This window comes from Bufo bufo, chromosome 6 (genome assembly GCF_905171765.1).
Source record: "Bufo bufo chromosome 6, aBufBuf1.1, whole genome shotgun sequence".
Classification (NCBI taxonomy): Eukaryota; Metazoa; Chordata; class Amphibia; order Anura; family Bufonidae; genus Bufo; species Bufo bufo.
In genome coordinates, this window is record NC_053394.1 from 378266251 (window position 1) to 378285527 (window position 19277).

Here is a 19277-nt window from a genome sequence, read left to right on the forward strand (position 1 = left end):
CATTTTTGGTGATGTTATTTTTAATTTTCCATGTCAATATCTATACTAAAGTAGAACATAAAATCCTGCAGTTTTCGTACTGGCCACTAAGCCTAATGATAGGCCACACTTCTGTAAGGATCATTTTACTGCAGTTATCTGCTTATCATTACAGGTAGGATTAGAATTACCCATATCGCCCATATACAGATAACACAGGATCCACCATTCACAATAGGTGATACCACAGCTTATCTACTCCCTCCTGATCATTCACCATGGGTGATGTCACAGCTTATTTACTCCCTCCTGATCATTCACAATAGGTGATATCATAAGCTATCTACTCCCTCTTCGCAGAACATGCCTAGAAAACTCTCCCATAGAAGTCAATGAGTCAGCTCCTGTCCATTGTGACTATGGCCCATGGTGGTAACCAGGGGGCGTTTGCAGCCCATCACCTAAGCAAATGCACTGAAAATCTGCCACTGAATTATATGTTGCCCATGCATAACCATGTGGGATTCACAGTGCATAAAGAAATAAGTGCTTTAACAATGAAACACAACATTTAAGGCCTCATGCACACGACTGTATTTTGTTTCCGTGTCCTATCCGTTTTTTTTGCTGATAGGATGCGGACCCTTTCATTTCAATGGGTCCGCAAAAAACGCGGACAGCACACCGTGTGCTGTCCGCATCAGTATGTTCGTTCCGTTGCTCCGCAAAAAAATAGTGCATGTCCTATTTTTTTCTAGTTTGCGGACAAGGATAGGCATTATTACAATGGATCCGCAAAAAAACCAGATACCATACGGCAGGGCTCGACAAATCCCGGGCGACAGGTCGCCATGGCGACCAGGAATTTGGTCCTGGCGCTTGGGTATTTGTCAGCCCGTTTTCAAAGATGCGCTCTCGGCGCGCACCATAGTTTCCTGAGTCGGCACAGTGGAGAAGGAGAGGAGTACCTCCCTCCCCACTGTGCGCGGCTGCCGCTGGCCACTAAGAACAGGGTAGGAGGAGGAGGGGAGGGACTGTGGCCACTGCGCCACCAATGAATGGCCATATCCCGGCCCCTATGACTGCACGCTGTGATCCGCGCGATTAACCCCTCAGTTGAGGGGTTATTCGCGCGGATCACAGCGTCCTGTCAGAGGTCGGGGGCCGGGTTCTTCAGTCTCGACTCTCTGCATTGGTGGCAGTGGGCAGTTCCGATCGGAGTCCCAGCAGTGTAATGCTGGGGCTCCGATCGGTTACCATGGCAGCCAGGAGTCACGCTACTGAAGTCCTGGCTGCGATGGTATGTTAGTGAGCAGCATTATACTCACGTGCGCCGTGATCGCCGGGCGCTCTTTCTTCTGTCTGTGCGGCTCATTGCTATGCTTATAGCATTAGCAATGCGCCGCACAGACCTATGAGAAGAAGGAGCTCCCGGCGATCACGGCGCACGTGAGTATAATGCTGCTCACTAACATACCATCGCAGCCAGGACTTCAGTAGCGTCCTGGCTGCCATGGTAACCGATCGGAGCCCCAGCATTAATACTGGGGAGGGAGGCGGGGTGGGTTTGTTACCAGAGGGGGCTGATGGGAGGGGCTGATAAGAGGGAGGCTGGAGGGGCGTATAAGAGGGAGGCTGGAGGGGCTGATAAGAGGGAGGCTGGAGGGGCTGATAAGAGGGAGGCTGGAGGGGCTGATAAGAGGGAGGCTGGAGGGGCTGATAAGAGGGAGGCTGGAGGGGCTGATAAGAGGGAGGCTGGAGGGGCTGATAAGAGAGAGGCTGGAGGGGCTGATAAGAGGGAGGCTGGAGGGGCTGATAAGAGAGAGGCTGGAGGGGCTGATAAGAGAGAGGCTGGAGGGGCTGATAAGAGAGAGGCTGGAGGGGCTGATAAGAGGGAGGCTGGAGGGGCTGATAAGAGGGAGGCTGGAGGGGCTGAAAAGAGGGAGGCTGGAGGGGTTGATAAGAGGGAGGCTGGAGGGGCTGATAAAAGGGAGGCTGGAGGGGCTGATAAGAGGGAGGCTGGAGGGGCTGATAAGAGGGAGGCTGGAGGGGCTGATCAGAGGCTAGAGGGGCTGATCAGAGGCTGGAGGGGGGCTGATCAGAGGCTGGAGGGGGGCTGATCAGAGGCTGGAGGGGGACTGATCAGAGGCTGGAGGGGGGCTGATCAGAGGCTGGAGGGGGGCTGATCAGAGGCTGGAGGGGCTGATCAGAGGCTGGCTGCCATGGTCATCTCCCTGCTGTTGTGTGCACAAAGCACAGGACAGCAGGGAGAGTGTAAAGTCCTATTCACCCTAATAGAGCTCTATTAGGGTGAATATGACAAGGGTTCTAGCCCTTAAGGAGGCTAATAGTTATTAAATAAAGTAAAAAAAAAAAGTTTAAACACCCCCCCCCCCCCAATATAGAAAACAATATATTGCGATATACATGCTTAAAATTATATCGCAATATAGATTTTATGACGCGGCTCCGCCTGGCTCCTAACTTTTTTAGCTGGCTCCTAGATTCCAAGGAAATTTGTCAAGCCCTGCCATACGGAACGTCATCCGTTTTTTTGGCGGATCCGCAATTTGCCGATCGCTAAACACATATGGTCGTGTGCATGTAGCCTAACTCTGTAGCATGAGGTTAGCTCTTGAGCCAAATCTACTTTGTACTTTTAGTAACTAGGAGATTCCTTTCAACAAAATGGCGACACTCACTGTATAGACAAAAATGATACATCCTAAACTCGAACTCCTCCTGGCATACTTCCTGGCTCACGTCCACTAGCATTATATGAGAGGGGGAGGAGAGAGAAGACATGACTGCAGCCTGAGAGAATAATGCACTGCTTTTTTTATTGTATTTTTCATGACAGTTGTGATATCTGACAAAACAAGAGCAAATATAAAAGACAAATAAGGAGATTATGTTACATTTTATACAATTTTTTTATTTTTTATTATGGGTTTAGTGGCCCTTTTAGAGATATTACTAAAGGCCCCTTTACACAGGCTGACCAAACAGGCAATTATCAAGAACAAACTATTCATTCCTGATAATTGCCTGCTAATTAGAGGAGGTGCAGGAGAACTGCACTTATGCATGCAGCAATCTGAATTCCCCTCTGAATGAGGACAATCGATCACTGCAACAATCGCTCGTCCCCATGTAGGTTTATTGTTTCTAGTCAGGAGATGCCTGTTTACACACAATGATCTGTTTCCTAGAAACAATGATTTTGGAATCCGCATCAACGAAGCTTTCACCAAATGAGCGATGTTCGTCAGGTGATTGGCTGCACCTTTACACAGGGCAGTTATTGGGAACAAATAGTCCTAGGAACTCTCTTCCCAATAATTGCCCTAGTTTTTTGGCTCGTGTTTAGAGGCCTTAAGTGGTACCGTATATTTTAGTAGTATTGTCGCAACTTGTCTAAAGCGTTAATGCTTTTTTGCACCATTTCAAGCTTCCCATTAAGGCATATAGACATCAAAGAAACATGGTGTCTACTCTGAGCAAAGAGCCAACTAGTATCTGTAGTTCCCTCGCAGACAAACCTCACTCATCTATGGATTACATGGACACCCATTCATTTATATAGCCATCCTGTCATAATACATCTTCATGCTGAAGACACTGGGACAGCTTTGTTACCAGCAGGAGTTGCCTTCAGGAGACAGATCCTTTAATGGAATCCATGTTTGTTATATTATAGTTCATAGTGAATAATGTTGTCAGCAAAGTCTGTTCTCAAATTCTTTTTTTATCACTCAAAGAGCAGTAAAATGGAATCAGGGGTGGACTCGGAAATTAAACACGCCCTGGAAAAAAGAACTAAAAGTGGCAACATGCTGTAGGCAGGTCCAAAGTTATAAGAGATGGGGCAACACGAGTAAATGGGGTCAACACAAGTAGGTGGGGCCTGCAATACCATAGTGCAGTACAAAATACTGCCTCAGCAGAACCAAATACCACAGTGCAGCACAATATACTGCCTCAGCAGAACCAAATACCAGAGTGCAGCACAATATACTGCCTCAGCAGAACCAAACACCACAGTGCAGCACAATATACTGCCTCAGCAGAACCAAATACCACAGTGAAGCACAATATACTGCCTCAGCAGAACCAGATACCATAGTGCAGAACATTATACTACCTAAGCACAAGCAAATACCATAGTGCCGCACAATATACTGCCCCAGCAAAACCAAATACCACAGTGCCGCACAATATACTGCCCCAGCAGAACCAAACACCACAGTGCAGCACAATATACTGCCTCAGCAAAACCAAATACCACAGTGCCGCACAATATACTGCCTCAGCTGAACCAAATACCACAGTGCAGCACAATATACTGCCTCAGCACAACCAAACACCACAGTGCAGCACAATATACTGCCTCAGCTGAACCAAACACCACAGTGCCGCACAATATACTGCCCCAGCAAAACCAAATACCACAGTGCAGCACAATATACTGCCCCAGCAAAACCAAATACCACAGTGAAGCACAATATACTGCCTCAGCAGAACCAGATACCATAGTGCAGAACATTATACTACCTAAGCACAAGCAAATACCATAGTGCCGCACAATATACTGCCCCAGCAAAACCAAATACCACAGTGCCGCACAATATACTGCCCCAGCAGAACCAAACACCACAGTGCAGCACAATATACTGCCTCAGCAAAACCAAATACCACAGTGCCGCACAATATACTGCCTCAGCTGAACCAAATACCACAGTGCAGCACAATATACTGCCTCAGCACAACCAAACACCACAGTGCAGCACAATATACTGCCTCAGCTGAACCAAACACCACAGTGCCGCACAATATACTGCCCCAGCAAAACCAAATACCACAGTGCAGCACAATATACTGCCCCAGCAAAACCAAATACCACAGTGCCGCACAATATACTGCCTCAGCACAACCAAACACCACAGTGCAGCACAATATACTGCCTCAGCAGAACCAAATACCACAGTGCCGCACAATATAATGCCTCAGCAGAACCAAATACCACAGTGCAGCACAATATAATGCCTCAGCAGAACCTAATACCACAGGGCAGGACAATATACTGCCTCAGCAGAACCAAATACCACAGTGCAGCACAATATACTGCCTCAGCAGAACCAAATACCACAGTGCAGCACAATATACTGCCCCAGCAGAACCTAATACCACAGTGCAGCACAATATACTGCCCCAGCAGAACCAAATACCACAGGGCAGCACAATATACTGCCTCAGCAGAACCAAATATCACAGTGCCACACAATATACTGCCTCAGCAGAACCAAATACCACAGTGCCGCACAATATACTGCCCCAGCAAAACCAAATACCACAGTGCAGCACAATATACTGCCCCAGCAGAACCAAATACCACAGTGCCGCACAATATAATGCCTCAGCAGAACCAAATACCACAGTGCAGCACAATACACTGCCCCAGCAGAACCTAATACCACAGGGCAGCACAATATACTGCCCCAGCAGAACCAAATACCACAGGGCCGCACAATATACTGCCTCAGCAGAACCAAATATCACAGTGCCACACAATATACTGCCTCAGCAGAACCAAATACCACAGTGCCGCACAATATACTGCCCCAGCAAAACCAAATACCACAGTGCAGCACAATATACTGCCCCAGCAGAACCAAATACCACAGTGCCGCACAATATAATGCCTCAGCAGAACCAAATACCACAGTGCAGCACAATACACTGCCCCAGCAGAACCTAATACCACAGGGCAGCACAATATACTGCCCCAGCAGAACCAAATACCACAGGGCCGCACAATATACTGCCTCAGCAGAACCAAATATCACAGTGCCACACAATATACTGCCTCAGCAGAACAAAATACCACAGTGCAGCACAATATACTGAATCAGAAGAACCAAATACCACAGTGCAGCACAATATACTGCATCAGCAGAACCAAATACCACAGTGCAGCACAATATACTGCCTTAGCAGAACCAGATACCACAGTGCAGCACAATCTACTGCCCCAGTAGAACCAAATACCACAGTGCAGCACAATATACTACCCCAACAGAACCAAATACCACAGTGCAGCACAATATACTGCCCCAGCAGTACCAAATACCACAGTGCAGCACAATATACTGCCCCAGCAGAACCAAATACCACAGTGCAGCACAATATACTGCATCAGCAGAACCAAATACCACAGTGCAGCACAATATACTGCCTTAGCAGAACCAGATACCACAGTGCAGCACAATATACTGCACCAGCAGAACCAAATACCAGAGTGCAGCACAATTTACTACCCCAACAGAACCAAATACCACAGTGCAGCACAATATACTGCATCAGCAGAACCAAATACCACAGTGCAGCACAATATACTGCCTTAGCAGAACCAGATACCACAGTGCAGCACAATATACTGCCCCAGTAGAACCAAATACCACAGTGCAGCACAATATACTACCCCAACAGAACCAAATACCACAGTGCAGCACAATATACTGCCCCAGCAGTACCAAATACCACAGTGCAGCACAATATACTGCCCCAGCAGAACCAAATACCACAGTGCAGCACAATATACTGCATCAGCAGAACCAAATACCACAGTGCAGCACAATATACTGCCTTAGCAGAACCGGATACCACAGTGCAGCACAATATACTGCCCCAGTAGAACCAAATACCACAGTGCAGCACAATTTACTGCATCAGCAGAACCAAATACCACAGTGCAGCACAATATACTGCCCCAGTAGAACCAAATACCACAGTGCAGCACAATATACTGCCTTAGCAGAACCAGATACCTCAGTGCAGCACAATATACTGCCCCAGTAGAACCAAATACCACAGTGCAGCACAATATACTGCCTTAGCAGAACCAGATACCACAGTGCAGCACAATATAATGCCCCAGTAGAACCAAATACCACAGTGCAGCACAATTTACTACCCCAACAGAACCAAATACCACAGTGCAGCACAATATACTGCATCAGCAGAACCAAATACCACAGTGCAGCACAATATACTGCCTTAGCAGAACCAGATACCACAGTGCAGCACAATATACTGGCTAAGCAGAACCAAATATCACAGTGCCACACAATATACTGCCTCAGCAGAACTAAATACCACAGTGCCGCACAATATACTTCCCCAGCAGAACCAAATACCACAGTGCAGCACAATATACTGGCTAAGCAGAACCAAATATCACAGTGCCACACAATATACTGCCTCAGCAGAACTAAATACCACAGTGCCGCACAATATACTGCCTCAGCAGAACCAGATACCACAGTGCAGCACAATATACTGCCCCAGTAGAACCAAATACCAGAGTGCAGCACAATATACTGCCTCAGCAGAACCAGATACCACAGTGCAGCACAATATACTGCCCCAGTAGAACCAAATACCACAGTGCAGCACAATTTACTACCCCAACAGAACCAAATACCACAGTGCAGCACAATATACTGCATCAGCAGAACCAAATACCACAGTGCAGCACAATATACTGGCTAAGCAGAACCAAATATCACAGTGCCACACAATATACTGCCCCAGCAGAACCAAATACCACAGTGCCGCACAATATACTTCCCCAGCAGAACCAAATACCACAGTGCAGCACAATATACTGGCTAAGCAGAACCAAATATCACAGTGCAGCACAATATACTGCCTCAGCAGAACCAGATACCACAGTGCAGCACAATATACTGCCCCAGCAGAACCAAATACCACAGTGCAGCACAATATACTGCCCCAGCAAAACCAAATACCACAGTGCAGTACAGAGCAAAGAGCAAAGATGGAGGCCAAAACAAAGTCATCCATGAAGGGAAAGAATAAATCTCTGAGTCTGTTTTTTTTCTTGTATCAGTGAATAATGTAACTAAACTCAAGCGCTGGCATTTTTACTCTAAAAAAAATATTCACTGTATGCATTCTATTAGCTGCTGATTGGTTGGTTATTACATAGAAAAATCTTGATATCAAAGGCAACTTATATATGTTGCTCATTTTTCCGAGATTGTGTAGTGGCAGCATAGATATAATGGGTTTAATGTATCAAAGCTGTAAAAGAGAAAAGTATCCTTGCTGCCCATAGCAACCAATCGGAGGCATTTATATTTCACTCAGCACTGACAAAATTGACAAAGAAGGCTCATAGACACTCTCCTGCTGAAAAACGAAAATCCCATGTGTGGTTCTTCTAGATGTTCACTGCTAGGCTAGGAGTAGCCACAAAGACAGGACGGAATAGAAAGCAGGGCTGCACATTTCTAAATCTATGACTAAATAATAATAACAAAGGGGGACATTTATCAAAAGTTTTACGTCACTTTTCTAGCATGAAATTTATATTTTAGATTCACAAAATCGTGCAACATTTTGTGGGTTGCGCCTCGTTCAGAATTGGAGTGAGAATCTGTCAAGATTAATATTTATCATTTGTGAAAGTGTGAAAGTTGCATCTCCAAGCCAGGCAAACCCCAGATGTACCTTCACTGAAATAGGCACAACTACATTGCACTAAAAACAAACCTCAAATAAACCTACAATGATACATTTCCCCAAAATATGTAAAATCTCACCCTATCATTTTATTTCATTTCTAGTACCTAAAACTAAAGGAATGTGTGTACAAAATAATCATACTCCTTAAGGTCTAGTTGTTTAGTGGCTAATACCTAGTATTCCTGGTGGAGTAATATACATTATCCATAGTGGTCTAGGCTGGTTATGCATTAATATCTAGCATCGCTGGAGGTCAAGTGGTGAATAGTTATTATGATTTAGCAATCTAATCATATGGTTGTCAAACTTTAGATGGTGAAGGAGGTAATTGTCTTGGTCTGTGTCAGAAGAGTGTACCTGCAGTTTATCTAAATTGGTCCATAATTCTTTAATGAGGTTAGAGAGTGATCACTGCTTAAGAATATATGATTCTGATGCAAAAATCATAATCTAAAGGCTATGGACACTTTCGCACTGACATTTTTTTTAATGTTCCTTTGCTTCCTAACTGCAAGATTAAGCAACTTGCTAAATAGTCTCCTTGCCATTTTGCTGCTGCAGAGTGTGTCTAATTCCTTCACCTAGCTGCTGGGGCTGCTGAATCTGACAAAAATCTATCAGACCATTGTTCCTCTTTCTAATGGCTGTCTGCTCTCCACATCCCGGCTCTCGGTTAGGCCTCATGCACATGTTTTTATCAGTCCGCAAAACGGGGTTCCGTTGTTCCGTAATCCGTTTTTGTTTCCGTGTGTCTGCCTTTATTTTTGGAGGACCACCAGACATAAAGGAATGTAAAAAAAAAGTCTAAGACAGGTTTGCCATGCAAATGATAGGAAAAAAACGGACGCGGACGCGGATGAAAATCTTGTGTGCCTCTGCATTTTTAACGGTCCCATTGACTTGAATGGGTCCGCGAACCGTTTTCCGCGAAAAATAATAGGACAGGTTATATTTTTTTGACGGACTGGAACCACGGATCACGGACTCGGATGGCAAACGGTGCATTAGCCGAGTTTTCAACGGACCCATTGAAAATCAATGGGTCCGCAGAAAATCACAAAAAACGGACATGGAATAAAACAACGGTCATGTGCATGAGGCCTTAGAGACATCAGCAAGGAGAGAGTGGAGGTTGTATATGACAGATCAGAATGTGAAGAAGAGAAAACATCCAGGGAGGACAATTTGCACAGGCTGTAGATAGGGAGGAAATCACACACAGGGCAATTTGCAGTAAGAGAATCACATAGACACTGTACAAGAATAAAAAGAAAGCCCATGGGGAGGGGAATCATACACCTCTTGGCATTCGTGATTGTCAGCACAAGGGAGAAGAGATCCCTCATAAGCTGTAGAAGGAGAACGCAGTACAGGAATAAAGCTGTGCTGATACACGAGAACTAGTGAGGCAGCAGCATCCTGGACACACAGACCTCACATCTAGCATGTATTATTGAGAGAGACATGACCACATAAGAATAGTCTGAAACTGAATATCGGGGTCTGAAAATGAATAAAGAAATGAAGATTGCAGGATGATACTTAATGGATATTACTACTGATGGTAGGGTTGTGGATACCAGGAATCTAGCTAATAAATGATATCCCAGTTCTGTATATTGACATTTTTGGCCTTTTTTCACGTAAGCCAAACAAGCCTGATTTTTCCAGCCTCTTATTGTCAGAGAAATCTTCCATGTAAAGCAGAAAACCCATGGTAAAACAGGGGAGGAGAATCACACACTCCTCAGTATCAGTGATTATAAGTACAAGAGAGAGGAGATCCCTCAAGAGCTGGAAAAGGAGAAAGCAATAAAGGAATTAAGTTGTCTTGATAAATAACAATGAGTGATGGCAGCAGCATCCTCGACACACAAACCTCACATTTAGCATGTATTACTGAGAAGGACACAACCACATAAGTCTAAAACTAGGGGGTCAGGGGTCTGAAAATGATTTAAGGAATGAAGATAGCAGGCTGAAACTTGGTGGTTGGCGGTGGTGGTGGTGATACCAGGAACCTAAGTGTGCCTACACTTTCAACTAATAAATTATATCCCAGTTCTTAATGCTAAAGCCTCATTCACACATCAGTGTTTCACGGACGTGTGCTGTTCGAGTTCTCCATGGACAGCACACGTCCCCATTCATTTTAATGTTTGTATTCAGACATCAGTGTTTTAGCACGGTCCATGGGTCAGTGTTTTTAGCATGGATGCATGCTCTAATGCTCTATTTTGTCCGGGTTCACTGATCCATCACGTCCATTATAGTCTATGGGTCTGTGAAAACCAGGGATACAACATGGATGTCATCCGTGTTGCATCCGTGTATCTCGGATCATCAAATAGAGATGCTTTGAAAATTATTTTTCAGCTGTTCAGTGTCAGTGAAACACGGATGCAACACGGACAGCAAAAAACGGACACACGGACCCAACACAGATCATTCACGGATGCATCACTGACCACCTCCTCACAGATTTGAGCACAGACACGGACGTGTGAATGAGGCTTAACATTGTGACATTTTTCCTAAGCTGAATGAGCTTAATTTTTGCCATCCTCTTATTGTCAGACAGACCTTCCATTAACCAGTTGGCATCTTTGAACTTTCTCTAGTTCTACTATATCACTTGTTGGGTAGTTTCAGAAACCAGTTTTTAATTTGTAAGACAGCTTACAAATTAATCCCTTATTCAAGATATGGTGTTAAAATGATTTCAGAGGTATAATGTTACATATGGATTACAAATTTTTATCTCTCACCCTAAAATCATGTTTACCTTTACAGCTTCTGACTGCCATATTGTGCTGTTCTAGGCACATTTACATGCGCCAACTGAGAAGGCAATTATTAGGAAGCAACTATTCCTTCTCAATATTTGCCTGCTCATCAGAGGAAGAGAGAGCTTCATACAGTCACCACCACTGTATGAAGACAAGGGGTTATCCGAGACTTTAATACTGATGACTTCCTCTGTATAGGTCATCAGTATCTGATCAGTGGGGGTCCGACACCCAGCTGTTTGAGAAGGCAGCGTTGCTCCTGTGAGCGCTGCAGCCTTCTATCTACTCTTCCTAGGCTGAGTTAAGACACATTCATGTGTCACGTGGCCTAGGAGCAGCTCAGCACCATTCAAGTGAATAGGGCTGAGCGTGATACCAAGCACAGCCGCTATAGAATGTATGGCACTGTGCCTGGTAAGCTGCCAGAAGGCAGCGGCGCTCACAGGAGCGTTGGTACCTTCTCAAAACAGCTGATCGGCGGGGGTCCCAGGTGTCTGACCCCCACCGATGAGATACTGATGACCTATCCAGAGGAAGTCATCAGTATTAAAGTTTCAGAAAGCCCTTTTAATGTTGAGTTCACCCGATTAACAAGTGTTTAGCACGTTTATCGGGTGATCTGCGCCAGCTTGGCCAATTATCGAGGACATGCGATCGTACAAACATTAATTCCCAATAATCAGTCCGACAATTGCCCAGTGTAACAAAGTCCTTCTGTTCCACGGTTCATATCTTCAGCTGTATTCCATGTAATGTATTCACTGCCATATATTTACTACAGCCTAACTGCATTACTTGACATGCATACACTTTAAAGGAGTTTTTCTCGGATAGGTCATCATTATCTTATGAGTGGGGTCCGACACCCAGGACCCCCACTGATCAGCTGTTTTAGAAGGCACAGGTGCTCATAGTAGTGTCGTGGCCTTCTCTCTGATTTTCCTAGGCCCAGTGATGTCACATTCATTGGTCACATGGCCTAGGCGTAGCTCAGCCCTATTGAAGTGAATGGGGCTGAGCTGCAATACCAATCACATACACAATATACGGAGCTGTGCTTGGTGAGCAGGGAGAAGGCCGCGGTGCTCACAGAAGCGCCGGTGTCTTCTCAAACAGCTAGTCGGTGGGGGTCCCTGGAGTTGGACCCCCACTGATGAGATACTGATGACCTATCCATGGGATAGGTCATAGTATATAAGTCTCAGAAAACCATTTTAGATTTCATCCGCCATGCCCTGTACTTGCCCATCTGCCAGCTTATCTGGCATCTATGATGTTTTATGTATGCTCCAATCTTATTGCCATTCTAACGATGGTATCTCCATTTATTTTTTCTTACAGGTCCAGCTAATACACTATAATCATGAGCTGTACACAAATGTAACAGAAGCAGCAAAAAGTCCAAATGGTCTAGTGGTTATATCCATATTTATAAAAGTGAGTCATTTGTTTGCTGTGGTTTTCATTAGAATAATTAAAACTTTTGTTCACTGAACGTCAAATTTGCTGAACAACATAATTCATAGTGTTCCCAGTGAAGAACATGGATTTCAATGTTTCTTGTCCAAATTAGTACTTCTTAATTAATAGAAATTTGGGGGAGATTTATCAAAGCTGATGCAAAGGAATACTGACTTAGTTGCCCACAGCTTTCCAACTGTCATTTTTAAGAGCTTCTTTGATAAATGAAAGTATCAAACTGACTTGGTGCTGTGGGTGCCTATTTCAGTTTTTCCTTTGCACCAGTTTTGATAAATCTACACTTATGAGTTTTATACTATTCTGAGACCAGAAAAGTTAATGTTACAGCAGTGAGTGAGGACCCGCTGTGCCAACTAACCGGTTTGACTTTGGGCTAGTCCTAAGGGCGTTATCCTGGCAGTCCCCTAGTATTCACCCTTTAATCCTTGTACAGGGATCTGGACTTCTCTGCAGGGGAACCAGCAGGCTGCTACCTCCTGGAGTAGTCTCTGTATGACCGCCGAGCCAGGGGAGTCAGAGACACTGGTACAAAGCAGGTTCCATTTTTAGCTTGTTAAACAGCGTATAGTGCTGTGTACACATGATATGTACAAGCTCTGGGCTATTTAACATAGAACTGATATAAGGTGATTAGAAAACTGCATCGGTATTAATACCGGTATCTGTGTACATTTTTCTGGTGTTGATGATGATCAGAACTGGATGCAAAGTAGTGATCCTGGGGCCCAACAGTTTTCTCAGTACCCTAAAATTACACTTAATTTAACTGCATAGAGAATTTAGACTTTATATACTATATGCACTTCCCTTTTAAAGGGGTTATGTGAGTTATAACTAAGCTACCCTAGTGAATAAAAACATATACCAACCACTTTCAGCCAGTATCAAGCCAAAATGAACAAAATGAGACGGGTCTGTGAAGGTTCTCATTCATCCAGGTCATAGTATATTAGTAGTAACAAGTCAGAGCAACTGGACTTTTATTTCTTAAAGATGTTTTGCTAGTCATCTGAATGTCTCTCTCAATTAAAAGCCGGATGACTAGCAAAACGTCTTCAATAATAAATACAAGTCCAGTTGCTCTGACTTATAACTACTGATAAACATGAGATGTTTTTAGAGAGAATGTATCATCAGAAAATGAGCTATTGTTTAAATCAATTTTTTTGGTGATTTTTTTTTATTTTTTTTAATTTTTTAATTTTGCATGTGACTAATTTTCATTGAGCCCATAATAAGATGACACTTTCTGTTTTGTAGAGGACATTTCATCTAATTATCATCACATGTAGGATTACAATGAACGATAACACAATAGGTGATGGGCACAGCTTACCTCCTCCCCCTCCCAGCACAATGACCTCTGCACATGTTACAGAGCATGTCCTAAAGTCCATTCGGATGCCATAAAGCATATGCCTGAATAACTTTAATAGAGCAGAGCTGCAGTTCAGGCAAGATTGTCATCCCCATAATCAGGTATAGAAAATAGAAAATCTACAGTCATAGAAAAAGAATACGATTCAGTATCTGGATTTAATTAGTAAAATAGGTGATACATTCCCTTTAACAACAGCTAGAGTAAAGGGTCTATGTGGCTATATTTGAAGGGGAAGGGATATAAAAAGACAATAGTGGCATTGTTCCTTGAGACAAAGCAATTTCATAAAACCACTATAATAACTTTCATAATCAACATAATAATCTTGTGCTTCATATGTTTTAATATCATTTTTATTTATATCCTTAAGGTAACAGACTCATCCAATCCCTTCCTTAATCGAATGCTTAACAGGGACACCATCACAAGAATAACATATAAAAGTAAGTATGAGAACTCTCTCTAGTAGACCAGTGCAGTTTATAGCCAAGCAGTGGTGGACTGTCTAATAACTGTTGTCCTAGAATGTCTCATTTATGAAAAATCTGTGTTCGTATATGGGTTCTATGCCTTATAGCAGTGGATTTTATATAACGTAGAATTTAAAGAGGTTTTTCGAGATTCTGATATTGTTGACCTATCCTCATGATAGGCTACCAGTATCAGACCAGTATCAGATGGGCTGAGGTTCGACACCTGACACCAATCATCTGTTTGAGGAACCTACAGCACTCTGGCGACTGCCACCACCTCCACACAGCTTACCAAGCACAGTGCTGTCTATTGGATAGTGGCTGTGCTTGGTATTGCAGCTCAACCCCTTTCACTTGAATTGGACTGAACTGCGCCTAGGCCATATGACTGATGTACGTGATGTCACTGCTCTAGGAAGAGGCTGAGGCACTGATTGAAGTGCCCGTGGTCACTTCAAACAGCTAGGCTGGGACTCTGAACCCTGCTGACCTAATATTGATGACCTATTGATGATCCATCCTGAAGATGGGTACTCAATGTCAAAATCTTGGACAACCCCTTTAAAGTGCAGTAAATTTGACTTTATAATGTACCTCAGGTCAAGCATAGACCTATGGGATCAAAGCTGCACTCTCGTGTTGGTTCCTGTTGCACACAATATAGATATCATTGTAGGCCTCCTAATGGTCTGCTGTATTGATGAATGTAACCAGCTCCACACAGCTAAGATCCTTGGGGTTGAATTTTGACATAAAATATAGTGCAGTCTTGAGTGACATCCCCCAGTTGCTGTAGTCACTACCACACTCCTCCAATTTTTACACATGCGCCATTTCCCCTATCCTCTGTAAACACACATGTACCTCACAGTGCACCTTGTGGCACTGCACGTGCTTGGTAAGTACTAGGCAATAGCACATGAGCTAGAATTGGTACAAACCGGATTCCAAAAAAGTTGGGACACTATACAAATCGTGAATAAAAACTGAATGCAATGATGTGGAGGTGCCAACTTCTAATATTTTATTCAGAATAGAACATAAATCACGGAACAAAAGTTTTAACTGAGAAAATGTACCATTTTAAGGGAAAAATATGTTGAATCAGAATTTCATGGTGTCGACAAATCCCCAAAAAGGCCATTTTCACCACTGTGTGGCATCTCCCCTTCTTCTTACAACACTCAACAGACGTTTGGGGACCGAGGAGACCAGTTTCTCAAGTTTAGAAATAGGAATGCTCTCCCATTCTTGTCTAATACAGGCCTCTAACTGTTCAATCGTCTTGGGCCTTCTTTGTTTTACCTTCCTCTTTATGATGCGCCAAATGTTCTCTATAGGTGAAAGATCTGGACTGCAGACTGGCCATTTCAGTACCCGGATCCTTCTCCTACGCAGCCATGATGTTGTGATTGATGCAGAATGTGGTCTGGCATTATCTTGTTGAAAAATGCAGGGTCTTCCCTGAAAGAGATGACGTCTGGATGGGAGCATATGTTGTTCTAGAACCTGAATATATTTTTCTGCATTGATGGTGCCTTTCCAGACATGCAAGCTGCTGATGCCACACACACTCATGCAACCCCATACCATCAGAGATGCAGGCTTCTGACCTGAGCGTTGATAACAACTTGGGTTGTCCTTGTCCTCTTTGGTCCGGATGACATGGCGTCCCAGATTTCCAAAAAGAACTTTGAATCGTGACTCGTCTGACCACAGAACAGTCTTCCATTTTGCCACACTCCATTTTAAATGATCCCTGGCCCAGTGAAAACGCCTGAGCTTGTGGATGTTGCTTAGAAATGGCTTCTTCTTTGCACTGAAGAGTTTCAGCTGGCAACGGCGGATGGCACGGTGGATTGTGTTCACTGACAATGACAGTGTCGTTTAAGGGCCCGGAGATCACGGGCATCCAGTATGGTTTTACGGCCTTGACCCTTACTCCCAGAGATTATTCCAGATTCTCTGAATCTTCGGATGATGTTATGCACAGTTGATGATGATAGATGCAAAGTCTTTGCAATTTTTTGCTGGGTAACACCTTTCTGATATTGCTCCACTATCTATCTGCGCAACATTGTGGGAATTGGTGATCCTCTACCCATCTTGGCTTCTGAGAGACACTGCCACTCTGAGAAGTTCTTTTTATACCCAATCATGTTGCCAATTGACCTAATTAGTGTTAATTGGTCTTCCAGCTCTTTGTTATGCTCAAATTTACTTTTTCCAGCCTCTTATTGCTACTGGTCCCAACTTTTTTGGTATTTGTTGACACCGTGAAAATTGGAATCAATGTATTTTTCCTTTAAAATGATACATTTACTCGGATTAAACGTTTGATCTGTCATCTACGTTCTATTACAAATAAAATATTGACATTTGCCATCTCCACATCATTGCATTCAGTTTTTATTCACAATTTGTTTAGTGTCCCAACTTTTTTGGAATCCGGTTTGTAGATCGGGCACATGAATCAGTTGGTTACTACAGAGTCTGGGGGATGTGAATCAAGACTGGAAGTTGAATCGTCTATATAGTGTGAACACCCAACTGACTCTTCACAAATCAATAAAGTTATAAATATTGATTTTATCACCTTTGCTGCATATGAAAAACCAGACTGGAAAGACTTATCTATAATGACTGTCTATTATGGCATGATGGTGGAATAGGGTAGTAAAGTGACCTGACAGCTTCCCTTTAAGGAAGTTCCTCCATACAAACTCCTTAAAACTGCCTTAGGATATGCTTGTCAGGGTTTAAATTCCTTCCGTTTCAGTGTGGCACAGAGTAGGAGGAGACTAGTATTACCACAATTCATTTCTTTAGATGAAAGAGAGAGAAAATAATGTGAATATCTTACCGAAACCAAAAATTACAAGCTGTTATATGTCTGTAGAGATACTTTCTACCTAATAAAGTCCTGTGATTACAGCAGCATCAGCAGTGATTCAAGCAGAGTGTAGCAGTATTCTAATAGGAGAGGGAGATGTAGGACAAGCATAATTTTTAGCTAGCAAGCCTGTAGAAAGAGTGACTGATGACTGGGCTGTAACTTCACTGCTTTAAATGAATGCACTTGGGAATAGGATAAATGAGTAATTCATAATATAATGTTAGTATCAAGATTTATTATCCGACTTGTGTGTGATATTAGTGGAATACCCATGTGTACAGAAAATGAAGATAATTGTGAAGTGATCTCTCTATATGTACACATTTACACCATTTTTCACAACCTAACATTGTGTTACTGAATGTGTTTTCTTTACAATATATCCTCAGATGATGCCTATTTACTACAGGGGCTAAATATTGAAGAGCTTTATCCAGAAACCGCTAGTTTCATTACATATGATGGGTCAATGACTATCCCGCCCTGTTATGAAACAGCGAGTTGGATCATTATGAACAAACCCATCTACATTACTAGAATGCAGGTAAGAAAGCTATGTAGTATCATAATTACTTATCAATAAAAAATCTGTGTGGTCTCTGCATATTGTAAAAGGGCATCTGTCAGCAGATTTGTATCTGACACTGGCAGACCTGTTACATGTGCACTTGGCAGCTGAAGGCATCTGTTTTGGTCCCATGTTCATATGTGCCCGCATGCTGAGAAAATTAAAGTTTTAATATATGCAAATGAGTTTCTAGGAGCAACGGGGGCGTTGCCGTTACACCTAGAGGCTCAGCTCTCTCTGCACCTGCCATGTCCCCTGCACTTTGATTCATTTGAAGAGAAGTCAGGGCCAGGCACAATCACGTTTACACTGCCTGGCCCAGTCAAAATGTAATGGTGAGCATTGTGACCCTAAAAAAAAGCTGTTCCACAACGTGGCACGTGGGGTTTGAGGCAAGCCCAAAACTATGCAAGTTTGGCACCAAGTGAGTGCATGTGCAGTGAGGCATATGGCAAGTAGAGAGACCTGCTGTGACAGTGTGCAGAGGTCTAGGCCTAAGCCAGCCACCATTGGCTTAGAGCAGTGGTGTCAAACTCATTTTTGCCAAGGGCCACATCAACCTTGTGGTTGTTTGCAAAGAGCCATTAGTAATTCTTCAACTGTATAAACGTAACTATGCCAGTTAGGCATAGTTACATTTATAGCCCATTGAAGGCAACCATAAGGCTGATGTTAACATGAGTTCCCTCTCAGAAAGCCTGCTGTCACATAACCAACACCCCCACAAAGATCCTTCTGCCACACTGCCCCAAGAGAGCCTGCTCGCATATTGGCCCCATAGTGCCTTCTGCCATGTTGCCACCAGTGTGCCTGCTGCCATATTGCCCCCCGAGAGCCTGCTGCCATATTGCTCCAGAGAGCCTGATGCCACCAGTTGTATTTACCTTCTTCTCTGCTCCTGGTCCCCACAGGCACAAAAAAAAAAATGGCACCCAACAATGATCTGTGCTCGCCTATCCCGTTCTGGGCACTCAGTAATCACATCGACGCATCTTGCTCGGGTTCTGCTAACACTACATAGCATGGAGGTGGAGCCAAGGCATGCTGCGTGGGTGGGTGTACATAAACATGGAGAAAGTGACTACATTGCCACAGCACACTGCTCATAGGGGTCACGCTGCTGCAGCACTACTCACACTTATTTTTTGTCAGCTGCCCA

The 19277-nt window shown here is 43.7% G+C and overlaps 1 protein-coding gene across 2 annotated transcripts in view; it reads left to right on the forward strand.

Moving 5' to 3' along the window:
• The window catches only part of CA10 (carbonic anhydrase 10), a 319822-nt gene that overhangs the window by 260997 nt on the left and 39548 nt on the right, over nt 1–19277 (forward strand). For both annotated transcript variants that reach the window (XM_040435975.1, XM_040435976.1), the window contains 3 exons: nt 12660–12755; nt 14552–14624; nt 17940–18094. In XM_040435975.1, the coding sequence (XP_040291909.1) occupies nt 12660–12755; nt 14552–14624; nt 17940–18094 (324 nt within the window). The remainder of the gene's footprint in view (nt 1–12659; nt 12756–14551; nt 14625–17939; nt 18095–19277) is intronic.